This window comes from Malania oleifera, chromosome 10 (genome assembly GCF_029873635.1).
Source record: "Malania oleifera isolate guangnan ecotype guangnan chromosome 10, ASM2987363v1, whole genome shotgun sequence".
Classification (NCBI taxonomy): domain Eukaryota; kingdom Viridiplantae; phylum Streptophyta; class Magnoliopsida; order Santalales; family Ximeniaceae; genus Malania; species Malania oleifera.
In genome coordinates this window covers 54,737,555-54,757,040 of record NC_080426.1, presented here as the reverse complement: position 1 = coordinate 54,757,040, position 19,486 = coordinate 54,737,555, and the positions used below count along the sequence as shown (strand labels likewise).

Genomic DNA, 19,486 nt, shown 5'->3' with positions numbered 1-19,486 from the left:
ATTAGCCTACGTAGAGGTGGTACCTTCCCTGGGGTCCGGACTAGGAAGTGGTAAGGCAATCGGACCTACAACTGGGTTGCAGATGCCTGCAGGTGTATATTAGTAGATGGATATTTTGACTTTGTCTGGGTTGACCCCCTAGATCTAAGTCCAGCCTTCGAACCGCACAACCTGTCATGGGGTTTAAGCATGTCATTAGTCCCAAGGAGTGTCTTTTACACATACATGTTAATTTATCTAAATGGTGTTATTATTTACTGAACGGGTTTATACTGTCGAAAAGAAAAAAGGGTATTTTCAACTGTGCAGGGTGAGTATAATGTATAAATGGTATTTTCAGTTAAATGGAGACTGGTGTTATCTGTATACAATAAAACTCATGTAGGTACAAATCATTTTTCAGGACCACCTTGAGATTGAGTTTAGCAAGCTCCAGGGTGGGGTGATAGCTAGTTTCAGTTTTTGTGAGTGTTTGCTAGAACTCTAATTTAATTAAGTATGTTTGAAGACCCTGGATGTGTAATAGGGTTGTTTGCGCTGAGATAGTTTTTGTATTATATTATCGTCTGTAATATGGATATTGGGAGACTACTATGTATGATAGTAGTTTAGAACTTTGGTAATGTGTCATTTAGTTCTGCTGCATTTTTATAATGAATATGATATCAGGTACACTAACATCACTAAAGTAGCATCTCGATCCCACGTGGCGGGTTGGGGCATTACAGGTGGTATAAGAGCCTAAGTTTGGTAGGTTCTGCAGACTTTGACAGTTGATAATTACCAGAGTATAGAATGAGATAAGTTAAGGATGAATGGGTAGATTAGGCGAGTCTTGGTCTAGAAGCTTAGGGGTGGAAATCATTTGACGATCTTCTGTGTTTTTCTTGGAATGAAAATTTTAGGAAAATCATGGTAAATCCATCAATGGTTTCGTTTCTGGGTTGAGAGACTAGAACTTGGAAACTTAGGTGGGAACTTTCGATCGGATGAGTATGTGCGTAGTTTTAGTGTTATGGTTAGAGGCTGATACCTCGACGATTTTGTGGTAGGATTGTGTAAATGATTTCTTTTATCTAAAAACTCATATCTTTTATTATTAGTCTTTCCATACTTGCATCAACCAGAATAAATGTGGAATTTCTAAGTTGGCTTTTATCCTATCTTCAGGATGGATCCCAAGGGAAAGGACATCATAGTTGGAGGGGATAATCATGTGGATACTTCCAGTGAGAATGATGTCGATGCCTCAATAGTGCTACAAAGTATAGCGTGACAGGATAGGAAGGAGGACCAGAGAGACTTTAGAGAGAAAGATCAGCCATTGGTTGGTCAGGACTGCACTTTTTAGCAGTTTACCCGGGTGAATCCGCTCGCATTTGCAGGAGGAGCAAATCTGGTCACAGCTAAAGTTGTTTAGGAGATTGAGGAACTACTAGGTGTACTAGAGTGCATGAAGGAGTAGAAGGTGCGGTTTGCCACCTTTAAATTAGTGGAGGAAGCGAAGAGGTGGTAGATATTAGAAAAGCTAGTGGAGGAACAGTGGCCAGGACCTGTGGCTATCACCTGGAGCCATTTCAGGGAGGTTTTCTTCGACAAATACTTCCCTACTACCACCCGAGATGCTAAGGCAGAGGAGTTCCTAAATCTGAATTAGGGACACTTGACCATATAGCAGTTGCGACCAAGTTTATAGAGCTATCCTGTTTCACTTCATACATGATCCCAAACAAGCCAAAGAAGGCTTAGAGGTTTGAGAAGGGTTTAAGGTAGGAGATATGCACACAGGTGGTGGCGTTGTTGATGCAGGATTTTTTTGAGTTGGTGGATAAGACCATGACAGTTGAGGCCAAATTTAGGAGGGTGAGAAAGTAGTCAACCAGAAGAAGAGGCCCTTACCTCAGGGGTTTCAGGCTAGCACCAGCCAGAGTTTATGAAGGCGGCCTGGTAACTTTATGGGCCAACAACAGGAGATGGGATATCAAGCTCATCAGGGGGATTCATCGTGTCCTAGATGCCATAAGAGGCATTGGGGCGAGTGCAGGGGTGGATCATTTGGTTGTTTCCGGGGCGGTGGGGCAGGGCATATAGCACGGGACTGTCGTACGATGTTAAATTACACACCTCTATAGCTTCAGTATCAGGGAGGTAACCTGGCACCCCGAGGCGGTTATTAGAGGGCATCGCCCAGGCATGGGTGTATTCGCTTACGTCGTGAGATGCGGAGAATGTCGGTGATGTGGTGACAGGTACTGTTTCCATCTAGTCAAATAATGCTTTAGGGTTGTTTGATTCAAGTGCGGCACACTCTTCTGTAGCTCAGGGATTGGTTAAATTGTGCGGGGTAGAGACTTACTTGTTAGATGCCGAGTTAGGTGTGGTCACACCAACAGGGTCGGTGGTGGTGTGTAGTAGGGTGATCAGAAACTACCCAATGGAGATTCAGGGGAGAACGCTGCTCGCTAGCCTAATTGTTTTTGACATGTATGCGTTCAACGTAATTTTGGGAATGGACTAGCTAGCATCCAACTATGCGCGCATTGACTACCGCTAAAAGGAGGTAGTATTCAGACCTCCAAGGAAGCAAGAGTTTAAATTCATCAAGTCATGTGTGCGCTCTATAACACGGATCCTTTCAGCAATTCAGGTAAGGAGACTACTTCTAGAGGGTGGCCAAGGGTACCTTGCATTTGTGAAAGAAGCACCGAAGGGAGGACTTAAGCTGGAGGATATCCCAGTGATAAGGGAGTTCTCATATGTTTTTCCTGAGGAATTACTGAGATTGCCTCCTGATCACTTGGTGGAGTTTGCCATTGAATTAAATTCAGGGTCATCACCCATTTCTAAGACTCCATACAGAATGGCTCTAGCTGAACTAAAGGAATTAAAGGAGCAGCTGTAGGAACTTCTTGATAAAGGGTTTATCAGACTGAGCGTATCACCCTGAGGAGCACCAGTATTGTTCATAAAGAAGAAGGATGGGTCGATGAGAATGTGCATCGACTATAGGGAGATTAATAAAGTGACAGTGAAGAATAAGTACTTATTACCCTGAATAGACGATCAGTTCGACCAGTTACAGGGCACACAAGTCTTTTCCAAGATTGATATGCGATTCGGGTATAATCAGGTGAAGGTTAGGGTGGAAGATGTTTCGAAAACTGCATTCAGAACCTAATATGGCCATTATGAATTCCTGGTTATGCTGTTTGGATTAACAAATGCTCCTGCAGTGTTCATGGATCTAATGAACATGGTCTTTCACCATTATTTAAACCAGTTCGTGGTAGTGTTTATTAACAATATACTGGTGTATTCAAAGAGCTCATAGGAACATGAGGAACATCTGAGGATAGTGTTTCAGGTGCTGAGAGAAGGAAAGCTTTATGCTAAATTTAAGAAATGAGAGTTCTGGCTGGAACAGGATCTATTTTTGGGATATGTAGTGTCCAAGGAAAGAATTTCAATGGAATCAAGCAAAGTAGAGGTGGTAGTGGATTTGGTGAGATCGAAGAACATGCACGGGGTTAGAAGTTTCTTGGGTTTGGCAGGATACTATCGCCAGTTCATTAAAGGGTTTTCGAGACTATTAGGTCCTTTAGCACAGCTTACGAGGAACAACAAAAAGATTGAGTGGACTAGTGAATACGAGCAAAGTTTCTAGGAGTTAAAGCAATGACTAGTCAAAGCCCTAGTGTTGACCATTCCGACAGAAGAGGGTGGATCTGTGATCTACAACGACACATCTTAGAAAGGACTTGGGTGTGTATTGATGCAGCAAGGAAAGGTAATTGTGTACGCTTCTCGCCAACTCAAGGAGTACGAGAATAATTATCTTATGCACGACTTGGAGCTAACAACAATAGTTTATGCATTTAAGATCTGGGGGCACTACCTATATAGTGAAAAGTTGAGATCTTTACGGATCATAAGAGCCTTAAATACTTTTTCACCCAAAAAGAATTGAATATGAGGAAGAGGAGATGACTTGAGTCAATTAAGGACTATGACTGTACCATTAGTTGCCACTTAGGAAAGGCTAATGTGGTAGCTGATGCTTTGATTTGTAAGTCGGTGGGTGCATAAGTTTCAGCTGTTGTTGTACAACATCATATCAGGATGGATTTGGAGAGGTTGGGTGTAGAGTTAGTGGATAGGAATTCACAGATGATCATTGCTAATATGACTATTCAGCCAACCTTGCAGGAGAAAATTAAAATCGCTTAGACGAAAGACGTTGAAATAATGGAAATTGTGGAGAAAGTACAAAGTAAGTAGCAACCAGACTTCAATGTTTCTAAGGATGGAGTTCTTAGATTTCATGCTAGGCTGTGTATACCTAATGATGCGAAGATTAAAAAGACGATTTTGGAGGAGGCTCATCGCTCTCTCTATATTGCTCATCTAGGAAGTATGAAGATGTGTAGAGATTTGTGAGAATCCTTCTGGTGGAGTAACATGAAGAGGGATATTGCCAGATTTGTGGAACAGTGTCTGACATGCTAGTAGGTAAAAGCAGAGCACCAGAGGCCAGCGGGACCACTTCAACCACTTGATATCTCTAAGTGGAAGTGGGAGCATATCTCGATGGGTTTTGTATTGGGATTGCCTTTAGCGGTGCATGGACAAAATGTCATTTGGGTAATAGTGGATCATCTGGTGAAGACTACGCACTTTGTTCTAATCAAAGTCAGTTATTCTATGAATAAACTAGCTAGCAAAGGGAAAAATTGATAGATAAGTGTTATGGTGGAGGAAATGGAGGTATTGCAATGAACTAGGTGTGTGAGTTGGCGAGACTTCCATTGTAGAAGAGGGTGATAAGATGCAGTGGAATGATGTATTTGTTGTGTGTGAATGACATGTTATTAGCTGGGAAGACTTTAACTGAGGATTTTCAGTCAGGAACTTTGTTGAAAGTTTTTGACATGAATATGTTGGCCACGACCAAGAAGGGTCTTGGTTTGATGACTCGCATAGACAAGGATGTAGGGAAATTCGTGTTATCTTAGGGTGGCTTTGTGGACGGAACCATAGGGAGACTTCGTTTGTCGTCTTAGGGGGTTTTGTGGAGAATCACTATGGAATGTCTACCGCTCAATACTCAAGAACGGATTGTGATGTCCGGGATATGTCAAAGGTCCCTCATGATGATGTAATGGGATGTTTCGGTATGCAACAAAGTGAACCGTTAGTTGTGAGATTTGTTGAAAACTTTGTAGGGGGTTTTGCTGATAGAATGCTTGTAGTAGCGTTTGTGTTTACTATTATGGGAAGACCTTGTTGGAAGCCTAGGGTGAAGTATTAGGGTGTTGTATCTACAATTGTATCGGGTTTGATGGTAGAAGCTGAAGCTGCCATCGACAAGTTCAAGCAGTGTTGCTTGGATTTGGTGTTTGTCTTTAGTTACTAGACAAGAGACGGTCCCAATTTAACGTCTCAAGTTCAAGGTGGAGCAACGAGCTATCTCATAAGGGATGTATACTCGTCAAGGTGGAGATTGTTGTATTTTTGTGGCTCATATACTTGATGGATTGCATAAACAAGTAAGAAGACATAGTGGAAAATCACATGTGTTAAGGAGCAGCAGTGAAATAGACAACTATTTGACTGAAGCGGTCGACTATTTGGCTCCATTAATTTAGAAAATTTATATTCTTTCTGAAACAGTCGACAGTTTGTCCCAAATAGTCGATGGTTTGGCTCGGAACAACCAGCGCAGATTTCAAATTTTGAATATTTGGACATTAATATGGTTGAATTTTGAGGGGAAACCTCTGAGGTGGCTTATATATATATATATATAGTATATGTTGTATATGTGGGTTTAAGTGTTTGTTGATGGTTGTAAAGAGAATTGAGAGGGTTCTTGTATTACTCTTGTAATTTATACAAGAAGATAGTGAATCCTTGCCATTTGTTTCCGTGGACGTAGACATTATTGAACCATGTAATTTTTTGTGTTTTTATGATTGTTATTGCTTTAATTTACTTGTGGGTGTGGATTGTTTTGTATATTCACCATTAGATTACTGTAGTGTGTGTTTAATCTTTTACATATAAATATACATTCCCCTGTACATATTTGGGGGTTTTTACATAATAATGTGCCACCATGAGAAGCAAATTGAAACACAGCACATTATTGCAAAAAACGCTATTTCATCCAACATTTTTCAACTAAAATCGCTACTTGGTGTATCATCTTTTAATGACCATGTGTTACCTGTGCTTATCCATATTAAGAAATGTTAGATGGTCCAGCGTCTTTTATGCCCAAATTTTACTCTCTTGCATGTGACATGCAAAAAACGATATTCCATTCAGTTTTTTTTTTTTTATTTTTATAGCTAAAAACACTACTTAGTGTAGTATCTTTTAATGACCATGTGTCACTCCTACTTTTATGCTTAAATTAAAAAATACCGGATAGTTTAACATCTTTTATTTTAAAAATGTTGGATCATTTAATATTTTTTTTGGACGCATCAATTTTGTAAATAAAGTTATATCCGAACTGTTTTTAAATTATTTTTATTAAAATAGTATTAAATTTAAAAAAGAGAAAAACTCCAAGGATTAGAACTTGGGAAAATTCCTTAAATAGTGGTAAGCGTCTATTTGAATTCTTGTAGATGCATAAACCAATCGTTACGCATAGGTTAAGAAGGATTCCTTAGTGGGCAAGTAACTATATTGAACCGGGCTCCGAGATATTTTGCTTCTCCAGATCAATCTTTTCCTGACACGTGTTAACCTGACGTGGCCGCCCTCGCCATGTTCTTCTATAAATAGGCGTTTATTATCGATTCCAACCATCAGCTCTTTAGATTTGTTTGCTCATCTCCCCGGCTTCCGGATATTTTCTTCAGCCTTCAAGGTGTGTCTCGTTCGATGCTCGTCATTGGTTTACTATTTCTCTCGTTTTTTTTTTCTTTAATCATGGGGTTCATTTTTTTCATTCGTTTTATGCAATTATGCTATTGTTTACGATCGTATGTTTCTACTGTCGAACTTAAATTTATGTTCTTTTGAATGAAATTGTACTTTAATATAGTAAGTTTTGTTGATTTTCCCCAAATCGAAATCTAGATTCCCGATTCGGAGTCCTCAAAGTAAATTTTTTAGTTTTTTTTTTTTTTTTTTTTTTTTTTAAGATTTTCTTTTCGCATGTTTCGGTATTGGGATTGTGGTTCTTAAGGTGCTTTAGATTGACAAAAGATGAAAATTGCGAGAGAAAATTTATACGCTTATCTCTTTCCCGGATGTTTCATTCTGTTCTTTCCGAATATTGTATAATAATTTCAAAGATTCTCTCTTTAGGGTTTTCTTGGTTAATATTATTTGTTTTTCAACTAGTATTTTAGTTTTGAGTGCAAATCTTGACCTAATTTTGGCTGCGAATTCCTTGGAGTTGAAAGATGCTATCTGCCTGTTGAGTTAAGAATTGTTCGTTATTATTGAAGTCTTCCCTTATGATTTGAAAAAACCTGGCTGGGATGGATTGAGTTGACATAGAAGTACTTTATCTTGAGGAATGAAGGTTATGATATGGTTATTGAACTCGGGGTATTCACCTCTGCTTGTGAGTTTTTCAATATATTTATGGTTATTCAGTTTGGTGGCTAAGGCTTATTGGACAGGATTGGATATAACTGGACTGAATTGGATTAGATATGATTATTATCTTTTCCCATGTTTGAATTGCAACATTCTTGGATTTACTAGTTATTCTGAAGATTAAAATACCCTTTAATTTTGGGCAGACCTGTCTTCTCTTCCCATGAAATCCCAAATTCCTATCACCCCTTTTTCTTGAAGGCTTCGTTTGGAACTTGAAAAGTATTAGGGAAAGGAAAGAAAAGTATCAAGGAATCCACATGAAGGAAAAATGAGTTTCTTTCCTTATTTTTCTTTCCTTTCTTTTTTTCAAGCAAAATTCTTGATCCAAATGGACCCTAATTTTTCTCTACAAATCTGTCTTCCTCCTTTCACCTCCTCAATCAATGGAAAAAGTAGATGGCTGCATGCACCGGTTGGTTGATCAATATATTTCAGATAGATATTAAATAGCAAAACATAGGTTTCCCCCTGGCAGTCCTCCAAATCAATGCCCTAATAGCCATAGAATTTCCATTGAGGCCTAATCTGCTTGGTGATTTTCATGGTCTGTTTGGCGCTGGCAATTTCCACAATCTGCTCAGCAATCTACTTCAGAAATTTGTGTACAGAATGGTGAGCTTTAAAATTTTTTATATCTCCTCAACAGTTATTGATGGGAAATCACACTCCTTGGAGAATCCAAATCTTTTGGAGCAACACCTGATAAACGAATGCTATTCATATCTCCCCAGCCTACCAAATCCACCGACAAAATTACCAACTTATTTGAATGTGTTCATACTTCATATGACCAAAACTAGTTGCCTCTTGATTTTCACTCTTAAAATCTATGAGTAAATACTCTCACTCTACACTTTTAAGGCATAAACATAATGAATAAAATCTATTTTTTTATTTGCATGATGGTTACCATTCCTATGTACACAAGGCAAGCAGAGCATAATGCTCTGGTAAAGCTTGGCTTGTATCATAGGGTGGATTGATCAAAGCCACGCCATATAAAACTAACTGAAAGTAATGTGCAAAATTGCACAAAAAGGTACTACAAGAGATGGTAAAGTGTGATTAGCATTTACAACCCAATCAATTCCCAAATTGAAGGAAACTTACATAATTTGCTAAAAATATTTCACAATCTATTTGATGCGAGCAGTTTTCACATTTTGCTCAATGATTTGTGAGGAGTTACATGGTTCAACTCAATACCCAACCGGTGGATCTCCAAAACGTCAACTTGGTGACCTGCTTTGGCTCACTTTCAACGACATTGGTTTGACCATTTGAAGTTTTGATTTCAGACCTGATAAGACATGGACATCTTTGCCTTTTTCTTCTTACCTTTGGCTAGCTGGTGTGGGAGGACCAGCCAGCCCTATCCCATAATAAAGGGGCTAAGCTCCCCTTATGGCCAATCTAATCCTATTATTATGTTGCACCAAACATGGGCCAAGAATCCGTAGCCTAGCTTAGCCTAGCCTAAGCTAGCCACTGAACGAAACACACCCTATTATAATAATGAGATTGTTTAAGGGGAATTTACTTCATATAGCTGAAGATATCATCTACTTGTTTACTTGTTTCAATTGTTGTTTATTATTGATGTATTTTTTTAGTGTTCTAAATAACCAATTTGAGATTAGGGTTCAAAATAACCTAGTTGAAACTAAATGGCTATCTATATTGAAACTAATATACAGAGAATTTGGGTAAGAATTCAATAGTTTTTAGTAAAATGGAACTATTTGAATAATATTTACGTTCCTCACGGAAAACATTTGTTTAAAGCATGGATTCCTTGCAAGAAGATGTTTCCCTCCCAATATAACTGTTGCTTGATTTCGATACTAAAATTTAACTCATATCGCTAGTGTTATGGTGCTTTGGAATGTCATTGCATTCCAGAATTGTGGGGAGCAGGTTTAACAATTTGATGTTGGCTGTAAGATTTGAGGCTTTAAGACTGGGGAAAAATATTTGAATGGGTTATCTGTTTTGCTAGCAAATATATACTTGGAATTGAGGTTTTAAGATTTAAGGTTCTTGCGAGTGATTAGCTATTAGCTGTTGCAATGCAATGAATTTTATCAATTTTGTTTTCAAAACTTTAATATTTAGGAGTCTCTTTTTCAAGGATAAACTCATGGTCATCATTTATCTTTATTTTAGAATCTGGTCACTGTCCACAGGTTTGTACACAAATTTTCTGATGATTAGGTTGTTTTATAAATTTGAGGCAGATGCAGATCTTTGTTAAGACACTCACGGGCAAAACCATCACTCTCGAGGTTGAGAGTTCTGATACAATTGACAATGTTAAGGCCAAAATTCAGGATAAGGAAGGCATTCCCCCCGACCAACAGAGGCTCATCTTTGCTGGAAAGCAGCTTGAAGATGGTCGGACTCTAGCAGATTACAACATTCAGAAGGAGTCCACTCTTCACCTTGTTCTTCGTCTGAGGGGTGGGATGCAAATATTTGTGAAAACCCTCACTGGAAAGACCATCACCCTCGAGGTTGAGAGCTCTGACACAATTGACAATGTGAAGGCTAAAATACAGGACAAGGAGGGCATTCCACCTGACCAGCAACGACTCATTTTTGCTGGGAAACAACTTGAGGAGGGCAGGACTCTGGCGGACTATAATATTCAGAAGGAATCTACTCTCCATCTCGTTCTCCGTTTGAGGGGTGGAATGCAGATTTTTGTGAAGACACTTACTGGAAAGACCATCACTCTTGAGGTGGAGAGTTCAGACACTATAGACAATGTCAAGGCGAAGATTCAGGATAAGGAGGGTATCCCGCCTGATCAGCAGAGGCTTATATTTGCCGGAAAACAGTTGGAGGATGGTAGGACCCTGGCTGACTATAACATCCAGAAGGAATCCACTCTGCATCTCGTCCTTCGTTTGCGGGGTGGGATGCAGATCTTTGTGAAGACTCTTACAGGCAAAACGATCACCCTTGAGGTGGAGAGCTCTGATACCATTGACAATGTGAAGGCTAAAATTCAGGACAAGGAGGGAATCCCACCCGACCAGCAGAGGCTTATTTTTGCTGGGAAGCAGCTTGAGGATGGACGGACTTTGGCAGACTACAACATTCAAAAGGAATCCACTCTGCACTTAGTCCTTCGCCTGCGAGGTGGGATGCAGATATTTGTGAAGACTCTAACTGGGAAGACAATCACACTGGAGGTTGAGAGTTCAGACACTATCGACAATGTGAAGGCTAAAATCCAAGACAAAGAGGGCATCCCTCAAGATCAGCAGAGGCTCATATTTGCAGGAAAGCAACTGGAGGATGGGCGAACCCTGGCTGATTATAACATCCAGAAAGAGTCAACCCTTCATCTTGTCCTCCGCCTCCGGGGTGGCGATCACTAAGAAATTGTCAGCCGGCTTTTGCTTCAGCATGTCTTTTGGTGTTAAGGTGTGTGAACTTTTTTAAGTATGGTTTCGGGTTTGATGGATCTATATAGCCTCGTATTATCTCTATGGAAATAAACAGTGTTAATACTTGTGTGGCAGCGTCTTTTTTGTTTGTTTGTGCATATGCTTGTTTAGGTTACTGGTGGGCGGAGCCTGTTATTAGGGGTGTCTAATTGACCGATTCAGCTTAGTTTTGATTAATTAAATTAATTGAAAAGATTTGATTAACTATTCATCATTATCCTTCTTACCCGATCCTTATCTAATCTAATCGAATTTTTGGTCAATTATGTTAATCAAATTTAACCGAATTAAGTTATAATTAATTATGAAAAAAATATAATTGTATGATTTCAAAATTTAAAATAATAATTTTCAAAAATCATTTCTATTACATCCATGTTATCTTATAAAATTTATTTTTATTTTAATTACATTAATCAATTATTAACACATGGTAGACACTAAAGATACTAAGATGTAAGATGTAACTTTTGTAAGTCTTTATTTAACAAAATCAATCAAAATGTTAAACACTTAAATTTACTTTGAACAAAATTTATTAAGTTGCGAGTTTGACTTTGAGCATATAAATATAAATTATATAATGAAACTATATTCCTAGTTCAAGCATTGTCAACATAAATTTATAAAATTCCCTAGATTGACAAGGGTCTAGAGTCCAGAATACTGTGCTCGACTTTCAAAGTTTGGAGTCTGTATTGCGCTAGACTCGTAAGGGTTCAAAGTCCTTGCTATTTTATATTAAAGACCAAACATGAAATTTAAAAAACAAAATACAACATGAAATCTAAATTGTTTAAAAAAAATTAAAACAAAAACTAGAAGAAAAATTGAAATGATTTCATACATCGCTACCATCATGGCTTCTCATCTCACAATCTCCCACTCCTAAGCTTGACAAACCATTAAAATTCCAAGTTTTCAACAATAAGTCAAAATAATAAATTATATATTGTCAATAATGATAACTGATAGCATGTAATTTTTATGACAAAACTCTTCTTTAAGTATAATCTTTGATTGGCTTATTCACCATTTGTGGACTCCAATACAACCTTTGAAAACTCTAAAAAATTGTATAGACGTACTTATAAGTTCTAATAACTAATAATTATTCAATGAACAAATGAATTTTTTGACTATATATATATATATATATATATATATATATATCTATAATATTACCTTTTTTTTAGATTTTCAAGGCCATCTAAGTTTTTTTTAATCTTAATTGGACTAGATGAACCCTAGATCCAATCTTGCATGCATGCAAGAGCTTGCACAATTTTTAAGTCAAAGAACTCCTAAAGACATTAAGAACACGTCCCCCACCCCCTAGTGCTAAAAGTAGACTCTGAAGTAATTGTGGAGATGGGTACTGCTAAGATGTCACAAGCCATATGTGAAAGGATGGGAAAACCTTGGACTATTTAACTTCCACCACTCCAAAATATCAAAGCCCCCCATGTTCTTTTGGCAATCCTCCCCCAAATATCTATCCAAGTCTGATTTGTTATCTCCACTTCCAATTTGAGTCTTTAGCTTTTGATACAAACTTTGAACTTTTGTTGTACTTCCCCTTGACCAATGTAGTTTGAAGTTTCACTTCTTCTTGATTCTTCATTTTTAGATTGTGACAACTTCTTATACTTAGCAACAATTTATAACAGTGTGTGGCTGAAGTGTTTTATATATTTAATTAAAATATCCATACAAATGCGTTCATAATCCACTAGTAGCCAAAACAACACACTCATAATCATCCATGGTCAACGTATTTGTCATTCAAACACATGCCCACATACATAAATATTTTACTAATAATTACCAAGAATAGGGAAGTCTACCCGCCCATACAAGTAGATTTCTTTTACTCTAGTGCTAACATCAGGGCACTCACCTTTCTCAGTAAGCTCTCGGATTATGTATCTAGGTAAAGTCTCCGAGAATAGGGAAGGTCACCCACCCATACAAGTGGTTTCCCTCCACTCTGGTATCCACAAATAATTACCCGAGTACTCGCCTTCCTTAGCAAGCCCTCGGGTGGAGTAATCTGCTTTACCATAAATATTTAATTAATTAAAGTCTCATATAGCCAACCATAATCGTTTCACAGAACTCCACACATATATGCATATCACAATCAATCCACACAGGATAATCATACAGTCTTCAACCATACCCACATAGGGTCTACATCCACACAATATGTACTCGTTCACAAAGGACTCGAACAAACACATCATACACGTCCACATAGGACTCTAACACACACATAATACATATCCACATAGGATTGTCAATTATAGTAAGCATGTCCACACAGGATTGGTCCACACAGGACTGGTCCACGCAAGACAAACCAATCAATAGATACATGTCGACACAGGACAAACCAATCACACATCATACATGTCCACACAGGACTGGTCCACATAGGACTAATCAAACCACACAGGTTACAAAACAAACACCCCTTTCATGGTAAATAGGTAAACAACCTCTTTATACTACTGCCAATGCTTACCTCCCAATATAAACGCCCATGTAATGACCTCCTTATACCATTGCCAACGTTATATGACGGTAATACCAGGTTCGATATAACGAACTCCTTATACCACTACCAATGCTATATCGCTATTTACATGAACCACAACACAAGTCAACAACAACCAATCATTCAACACATCTGCAATTCTACCACAGTATACACAACATCAGTATCCGCAATCAACTAGTATATTCAACCAGGCAGAAATCACAGCCAAACAATATTCGTAGTCTCAAAGATTCATCATTCCACATTGCTCACAATCATTTAATTAACAAAGATGGTTTCAACCACACAATTTTTCCCAATATAATATAAATATTAAAAAAAAAAAAAAGAATTTTCAATACCAGCATGGTTAAGAAAAATTATACCTAAATATGTAGAAAGTATACCCAAAATTAGTCATTTAAAATTATCAAAAATCTATTATAAAATATTTCCTTTTACCTGCTCCTCAGGATTCCTGCTCAAAATCCAAACAAAACAAGACCACGTATTCCAAAAATCCCAACTTCTCAAATCTTGGATAATACCCTTATAATACTTCCTAAGCTCCAAATACCTCAAAATAATAATAAAACCTTAAATTATTTCACTTACCCTAGTTTTGGGATGTTTCCCAAACTTCTCAAATCGAAAGTCTGCTCCGCCTATATTGAAGGGAATCTTCCCAAGAGTCTCGTGGTAGTTTCTGATCGTCGAACAGAACTAAATCCAGCCTGAAATCGAAGAAAGAAGGCAAAGGGGCCGTGGCTTAGAGAGAGAAAGTGAAGTGAAACAAAATTCATCCTCTGAAATCTGATTTCTCCCTATTTATTAGCAACTTGCCATGTGCCCTCGCCGACAAGATGTCTAGACTCGTCGACGAGCCCAAGAACACCACTCGTGGACGAGACCGGGATCTTGTCGATGAAATTCAGATATTCAAAGCCCTCTCTTGGTAAACCCTCATTGACGAGATATGCATACTTGGTGATGAGGCTCAGAAGGTTGCTCGTTGACGAGAAAATCCAGCTCGTTGACGAGCGCCTGCTTATCACCCTTTTAAAATTTATTTCCCCTTTCTTGTTTTCCCTTTTTCCTTTTTATTATCTTTATTATTATTATTTTAAATATTTAAAATTTTCTAGGTCATTACATTCTCCCCTCCTTAAAAGAATTTTATCTTCAAAATTCATTAATCATCCATTTCCACAATAAAAAAGCTAACTAAACACATTCATACATTTCAACCAATCCAAACATATACAACACCGAATCATGCAAAGTTAAACAAAATTAGTACACATGCTAACATAAACATATTACCTGGGCCTTTAGTGTTTCCCTCCTCAGGTGTACCCAACATATAGACACGCGTCGGGGCACCACCGTCGTGAGGCACCGGGTTGTTCCTTTGGTTCTGATTTGGAGCTGGTGCATTATTCGTTAGTTCTCGACATTCCCAGACTATATGACCATGTTTTCCACATCTATAGCATATGACACCCCTACTCCAGCATTCTCCCCAATGCCACTGATTACACCTAGGGAAGTGGGGGTGTGACGAATCGCCTTGCCGTCCCCGATCATTCTTTACCCACCCCTGACCTGTAGCATCTCAATCTTCCCTCCACAGCCCTTATCTAATATTCGTTTGGGAACGAGGAGACGCAACCCTTTTCCTTCGTTATGATGCCTCTATACCCTTCTGCAGACTCGACTCTACAATAGTAGCTTTCTCCACCAACTCCGTGAAATCCTGAATCTGCAAACACACCATATACTTATGAATCCTCTGATTAAGGCCCCTTTCAAACCATCTCGCCTTTTGATATTCATCTGGAACCCCAGAAGGTGTAAAATGAGATAACTCCAAAAATTTAGTAGCATACTGTTGAATAGTGAGGCATACCTAAGTCAAGTTGAAAAATTCCTCCGCCTTCACATTTCTAGTGGTGGCGGGAAAATATCAGTCGTAGAAGACCTGGTTGAAGTGACCTCAGGTCATCGCTATAGGTACTGCTCACTGTTCCTCCAATAGCTTCATTGCATGCCACCACTGTTTAGCTTCTTAGGCTAATTTGAAGGTGGCGAAAAGAACCTTCTACTCCTCAGTATAGTTCAACACAACTAATATCTTTTCTATTTCTTGCATCCACATCTCAGCCTTAATCGGGTCAGTACCACCCTCAAAAGATGAGGGTTTCAGATGGGTAAATTGATCAATGGTGCAACCCTGGTGCACTGGTGGGTAGCTTGTTCCCCCGAAATCCCGTCTCATTTCTTCCCAAACTTGACGAGCTATTCCTCATAACAGTTAAGAGGTGTCAATCTTGTCCCCGCTGGAAGCTCCCATTTCGCTTCCTCCTCCTTCATCCACGCCTTTGCCTCTTGGATCCATCCTTGAATGTAAATATACAACAAAGGCAATTTAGAATCTCCACATCTTAATATATCTGACATAATCATATAACAAGTAATCATTTTAATATCCATATCCGCCATTAACATCTGATATCCAATTATCCGCAATCACCTTAACATTCAAATTCAAATTCCAAAATTCAGTTCCTCCGCTCAGAAACATCACTGTCGATGGACCGTGGTTTTATAAAACCATCGACTGATTTAAAAAATCACAGAAGTTCGTCAAGGGATTTCTACCTCCAAGCTACAAAACAAACTCAAACTCCTGTCAACACCCTAATCTACCAATTCATACCCTTACTCAACTCAAACCTTTACTCTGATATTGATCCTCCTAAAGTCCGCAAAATCGTTATGCTCTGATACCAACTGTAACACCTCGGAACCACCACGTGGGGTCCGGAGTGTTATGAGACCAACATGCATTTCTGATACCCTTCACGCAGTGGAAATAATAAAATAACCACAAAAAAATATACCAGAGTTCTATATTTAAACATGCAGATCCATGAAAATTAATAATTTCATTCTTCATATTACAAAACCTGAATAAAAAAAAAAAATACAACATGAAAACTAAAAACATAACCGTTTGGTACCACTCACAAAACTACCCCACCCTGGAGCTATCTAAGCTCGATCACCTGGATAACCTGAAAAGATTAGATCATCGACGGGGTGAGACACCTCTCAGTAAGGAAGAAATAATTTATAATAGTGCTTGGTTGAAGTGTTATGTATATATATATATATATATATATATAATTAAAATATCCATACAAACGCATTTATGATCCACTAGTAGCTAAAACAACATGCTCATAATCACCTATGGTCAACGCCTTTGTCATTCAAACAGATGCCCACATACATAAATATTTTACTACTAATTCCCAAGAATAGGGAAGTCTACTCGCCCATAGAAGTGGCTTCCCTTTACTTTGGTATCCACAAATAATTACAAGAGTACTCGCCTTCCTAAGCAAGCCCTCGGGTGGAGTAGTCTAATTTACCGTAAATACTTAATTAATTAAAGTCTCACGCCACCAATCATAATCATTTCACAAAACTCCACACATATATGCATATCACAATCAATCCGCACAGGATAATCATATAGTCTTCAACCATACCCACATAGGGTCTACATCCACACAATATGTACTTGTTCACATAGGACTTTAACCCACACATCATACACGTCCACACAGGACTGTAACACACACATCATACGTGTCTATACAGAACTAGTCAACATAGGATTGTCAATTACAACACTCATGTCCACATAGGACTGGTCCACACAGGACAAACTAATCACACAACATACATGTCCACGCAGGACTAATCAAACCACATAGGTTACAAAAAAAACACCCTGTTTATGGTAAATAGGTAAACAACCTCCTCATACCACTGCCAATGCTTACCTCCCAATATAAATGCCCATATAACGACCTCCTCATACCACTACCAACGTTATATGACGGTTATACTAGGTACGATATAACGACCTCCTTATACCACTGTTAACGCTATATCGCAATTTATATGAAACACAACACAAGTCAATAGCAACCAATCATTCAACAAATCCACAGTTCTACCACAATATACACAACATCAGTATCCACAATCAACCAGTATATTCAACCAGGCAAAAATCACAGCTAAACAATATTCGTAGTCTCAAAGATTCATCATTCCACAATGCTCACAATCATTTTATTAACAAAGATGGTTTCAACCACACGATTTTTCCCAATATAATATAAATATTTATAAAAAAAGTATTTTCAATACCAGCATGGTTAAGAAAAATTATACCTGAATATGTTGAAAGTATACCCAAAATTAGACGTTTAAAATTATCAAAAAGCTAATATAAAATATTTCTCCTTACCTGTTCCTCGGGATTCCTGCTCAAAATCCAAATAAAACGAGATCCTGTATTCCAATAATCCCAACTTCTTAAATCTTGGAAAAATACCCTTATAATATTGCCTAGGCTCCAAATACCTCAAAATAATAATAAAACCTTAAATTATTTCACTTACTTTGATTTTGGGATGTTTTCTAAATTTCTCAAATCGAAAATCCGCCCTGCCTATATTGTATAGAATCTTCCCAGGAGTCTCATGGTAGTTTCCGATCATCGAACCGAGCTAAATTCGGCTCGAAATCGAAGAGAGAAGGCAGAGGGGCCATGGCTTAGAGAGAGAAAGTGAAGAGAAACAAAATTCCTCCACTTAAATATGATTTCTTAATATATATATATATATATATAAGCAACTGTTCGAGCCGTATGATGAAAAATTATCATGTCCGGTTCCTTCGGGGGATGGATCTATAGGAATTCACCTATCCCAATAACAAAAAAACCTGACTTGAATGATCCTGTATTAAGAGCGAAATTGGCTAAAGGGATGGGTCATAATTATTACAGGGAGCCCGCATGGCCTAACGATCTTTTATATATTTTTCCTGTAGTAATTCTAGGAACTATTGCGTGTAACGTAGGCTTAGCGGTTCTAGAACCATTAATGATTGGTGAACCGGCAGATCCATTTGCAACTCCTTTGGAAGGCACATGGCCTTGTCGATGAGACATTTGGACTCGTTGATGAGCTTGAGAACACCACTCATGGATGAGACTAGGATCTTGTCGATGAAATTCAGGTATTCAGAACCCTCTCTCGGTAAAACTTTGTCAACGAGACATTCATACTCAACGACGAGGCTCCAAAGGTTGCTCATCGATGAACGCCTGCTTATCACCTTTTTAAAATTTCTTTCCTCTTTCTTCTTGTCCTTTTTTTTTTTATTATCTTTCTTATTATTATTTTAAATAGTTAAAATTTTTCGAGTTGTTACAGATAGACCATTTAGTAGATCAGCTAGCTTTGTTCCCTTCTGCAGCCTCCTCTTCCTCCGACTCATCCTACTCGGCCATCTCGTCTACGGACTCAGGACTCTCACGGCTGTACCCATGTGAACACACACCATCCAGAGGAAGGTCATGGTGCATAGTCCTGACCTGCTCTCAGCACCTTCTAAAACCTACCCGATAAGTCATTGCGGTGTCCATGACGAACCGTGATGAATTCTTATACTCCCTCACCGTAGCTCTGCCAACATTAGTAGCAGCAGTTGTGGCAGCTGCAGGAACTTCCTCCCTTCGGATCCTTTCAATCTCTTCCTGAAGGTCCCACTCGTAGAGCTCAGCCTCACGGAGCTCATTCCAGGTAACAACATACTTTTCCCTAGCATCCAAGGTCTATCAATACATCTCGACAACCTTTTCTTCCTGAGCCAAGGCCATGGTCGCTAGCTGAGAACAAACAAAAGGAAGAATAGGTTAAAAACTCTACAAAGAAGAAAGGGAAAATGGACAGGCACGGTCAAAAAGCATGAGTTTCAAAGGTACCCGGTATGTGTTTTG

General features: G+C 38.5%; 1 protein-coding gene across 2 annotated transcripts; it reads left to right on the top strand.

The window, feature by feature from the left end:
• Positions 1-6,631: 6,631 nt before the first annotated feature.
• On the top strand, positions 6,632-11,152 carry LOC131166416 (polyubiquitin-like). 2 transcript variants are annotated; one of them, XM_058124944.1, is made up of 2 exons: positions 6,632-6,880; positions 9,861-11,152. In XM_058124944.1, exon 2 carries the CDS (start codon positions 9,861-9,863, stop codon positions 11,007-11,009), a length of 1,149 nt encoding a protein of 382 aa, XP_057980927.1. In that variant the 5' UTR covers positions 6,632-6,880; the 3' UTR covers positions 11,010-11,152. The 2 variants fall into 2 exon arrangements, with proteins under 2 accessions (XP_057980927.1, XP_057980928.1); XM_058124945.1 differs by having other exon boundaries at positions 6,823-6,880; positions 9,857-11,152.
• Positions 11,153-19,486: the final 8,334 nt, after the last annotated feature.

Excerpts from the sequence above, each read along its gene's own strand:
- LOC131166416 (XM_058124944.1), top strand. The coding sequence starts at position 9,861 with ATGCAGATCTTTGTTAAGACACTCACGGGCAAAACCATCACTCTCGAG.